Source organism: Eptesicus fuscus, chromosome 6 (genome assembly GCF_027574615.1).
Source record: "Eptesicus fuscus isolate TK198812 chromosome 6, DD_ASM_mEF_20220401, whole genome shotgun sequence".
NCBI lineage: Eukaryota > Metazoa > Chordata > Mammalia > Chiroptera > Vespertilionidae > Eptesicus > Eptesicus fuscus.
In genome coordinates this window covers 106,027,376-106,030,580 of record NC_072478.1, presented here as the reverse complement: position 1 = coordinate 106,030,580, position 3,205 = coordinate 106,027,376, and the positions used below count along the sequence as shown (strand labels likewise).

Sequence of the window (3,205 nt, the reverse complement as noted above, 5' to 3'; positions counted from 1 at the left end):
GGTGCCTCCCCCCCGAGGGTGCCTCCCCCGAGGGTGCCTCCCCCCGAGGGTGCCTCCCCGAGGCCGCCTTCCCCGGCGGGTAGACCTCAGGTGTGTCCCCACCGCCTGCACGCACCCAGCTGCGGACGGTTCGGGGAACTGGCCACGGCTTCCGCACGTCCCGTCGCGTTAGTTACCGGCCAGGACACTGAGGGGCAGCCCTGCCCGGGCACGGGTTACCGGGAAGGTGCCAGGCAGTGCCCTTAGGACAGGCAGAGGGGGCTGTCGTGCTTGCGGGCGGCGCGGGGACTCCGAGTCCGAACCCGACGGGAGGGGCCGCCCGCTCTGGGGTCGCACGGCTCCGGGCGGGCGAGGCCAGTGCCCGGGCCGTCCCGCTGTGCTGCACACCTTGCTGCCGTCGCACCTCCGACCCTGACCCAGGAGGTATTCGGGGTCCCACTCCGGGCGCATGATGGCACCACGTCTAAAGGCCCGAGGCCAGCAGCCTGAGCACCTGGGCCCCGCCCCCTGTAAGCCCCCCTCCCCCCCCTCCCCCAGCAGCCTGGGCGCGGCTCAGCCTGGCGCATGCGCCAACGCGCTGCTGCTCGGCTGCCTCGGGTCTGGGGGCCACACCGCGACCCCGCCGCCCTGCGCAGCGAGGCCGACCCTGATGCTAGCGAGGTGGGCACCCTGGAGAGGAAGGTGGCCGCCCGTGTGCAGCCGCCAGGGAACCACTACTGACATCCAGCACCAGAGGCAGTTTGTCGCCGGCCTTTATTTAAAGGGGCCACACAGGGTGTCCTCTGTGTCTTACTTCTCACACTCAGCACCGTGTCTGCTGTGCTGCTTCTCCGCCGACAACAGCAGGCCGCCCTTTCAATGCCGCGTAGCGATCCCCGCATGCCTCTGCCAGGCGTCCTTGGTGACGCTCACGAACAGCTGGATTGCTTCCAGGCACGTCTATTCTAACTATGCTGCCACAGGCTCCGACATCAGTACTCATTCCTCTTCAAAAGACACTCCTTGTGCCCTAGCTGGTGTGGCTCAGTGGATAGAGTCAGCCTGCAGACGGAAGGGTCCCAGGTTTGATTCTGATCAAGGGCACAGGCCTGGGTTGTGGGTTCCATCCCCAGTAGGGGGCGTGCAGGAGACAGCCGATCCATGATTCTCTCTCATCATTGATGTTCCTCTCTCCCTCTCCCTCTCCCTTCCTCTCTAAAATAAATTTAAAATATTAAAAATAAAAAGACACTCCTGTGCCTCGAGTTTGGAGCCGTGGTTCTCAACCAGCGGAGGTTTTGCCCCCCACATTGGCAGTGTCTGGTGACGGTGTTGAGGATCCCGGCTGGGGCGTGGTGTGTGCTACTGCCGCCTGGTGGTGGAGGCGGGGATGCTGCCCCACATCCCACCGTGCACAGGAGGTCCTCCCGCAGCGGGCAGCCTCCAGCGCAAAACCTCAATGGAAGCTCCTCGGGTCCCGCCCCGCCGGCCCCGGGAGCCAGAGGGGGCGCCGTCCGCGAGGCGGAGTCAGGGCCGCCTCCTGCGGGCCTCCGGCGTTAGGGGACGCGGGCCTGGCGGCCGGCCCCTGGCGGCCCGTGGCCGACCACCCGCAGCAGGGCGCCCCGCACGTCCCGGTTCCGCAGCGTGTAGATGGCCGGGTAGAGCAGCGGCGTGAGGTTGATGTAGACGAGGGACACCAGCTTGTCCTCGTCCAGGGAGCGGCTGCGCAGGGGCCTGGCGTACATGGCGGTGGCGCAGCCGTAGTGCAGCACGGCCACGGTGAGGTGGGCGCCCACCGTGTGGAAGGCCCTGCGGCGGCCCGCGGCGCCCCCCGCGCCCAGGATGACGAGCAGCACCCGCGAGTAGGACAGCAGGATGAGCGCCAGCGGCAGCACGAGCAGCAGCAGGCAGGCGGCCAGCAGCACGCGCTCCTGCAGCTCGCGGTCCCCGCACGCCAGCACCAGCACGGCCGGCAGGTCGCAGAACACGTGGTTGACGGCGCCGCCGCGGCAGAAGGGCAGCCGGAAGATGGCCGTGGTGAGGCCCAGCGCCAGGACGGAGCCGCCGGCGCAGCAGGAGGCCAGGAGGCCCCAGCAGAGCCCCGCGGTCATGAGCCGGGGGTAGTCGAGGGGGCGGCAGATGGCCAGGTAGCGGTCCAGGGCCATGGCGGCCAGCAGCAGGCACTCGGCGCCGCCCAGCGCCACGAACAGGCCCATCTGGGCGGCGCAGGTGGCGGGGGCCACGGCCTGGCCGCCGGGGGGCAGCAGGAAGCCGGCCAGCATGCGCGGGGTGAGCACCAGCGAGTAGGCCGCCTCCACGGCCGACAGCGCCCCCAGGAAGAAGTACATGGGCGTGCGCAGCGCGGGGTCCGCGGCCGCCAGGCCCAGGATCAGCAGGTTCCCCGCCAGCGTGGCCAGGTAGAGCGGCAGGAGCAGGGCGAAGAGCAGCGCCCGCAGCCACGGCGGCCACCCCGAGAAGCCCAGGATCACAAACTCCCGGGGGGCGGTCCCGTTGGCCCACGGGCTCATGGCGGGACCTGGGGGAGGGCGGGTGTGCGGGCTGCAGACGACAGGCACGGGGACGCCCTCCGGGAAAGCACGGGTCCCTCGCCTCTCCGGGGCCCCAGCCCTTCCCGGGGGCCACCCTTACCGCTCACACCCCGCCCCGCCCCAGACACCCGGGGTCTTCTCTGCAACCCAGTACTTTCCACCCCCTTCCCCACAGCCCAGCGCCCCCCGGAACCAGACGTGCGGGGCTGCGGTCCGCCCTCCTTCCGCCTCCCCTGCCCCGTGCGCCCGCCTGCGCCCAGGTGCCTTCTTCACAGCGCCCACCCTCCTTGTCCCTTCCAGCCTTCTAACCCCGGGGCATCGGCACCCACGGGGCCGGGCGGCCCAGCCCACGGCGAGGAGATGGCGCTGCTGCCTGGGGGGAGCCGACCGAGGCGACTCCGGCTTCTATGGGACCGCCTCCGGGCTGAGCGGGCAGGTTCTGCCGGATGGAGACGTCTCTCCTGCAGACAGAGCCACAGGGATGGGGGGGCTTGAGCTTCTTAGGAGCCCCCGCCGGAGGCTGGGCGCACGCGCCTCCCCCCACCCTCTGCACCCCACTCCCCTCCGCTGCTGCTCCTCCTGGGGCTCACCTCCCAGCTCCTCGCTGACAGACCTCGTGAGCTCCCCTCCTCTCCTGCCCTTGCACCCACTCCCGTTTCCTGGGACCCGCTGGAAGA

At 70.2% G+C, this 3,205-nt stretch overlaps 1 protein-coding gene across 1 annotated transcript; it reads right to left on the bottom strand.

Annotated features, from left to right (window-relative positions):
- Nucleotides 1–1,535: 1,535 nt before the first annotated feature.
- Nucleotides 1,536–2,507, bottom strand: LOC103299184 (olfactory receptor 10AC1-like). The gene has a single exon (XM_008156037.2). The coding sequence runs from the start codon at nt 2,505–2,507 to the stop codon at nt 1,536–1,538; it is 972 nt and encodes a 323-aa protein (XP_008154259.2).
- Nucleotides 2,508–3,205: the final 698 nt, after the last annotated feature.

What these genes read in the sequence shown, in the direction of transcription:
- LOC103299184 (XM_008156037.2), bottom strand. Translation starts at nt 2,507, where the DNA reads ATGAGCCCGTGGGCCAACGGGACCGCCCCCCGGGAGTTTGTGATCCTG.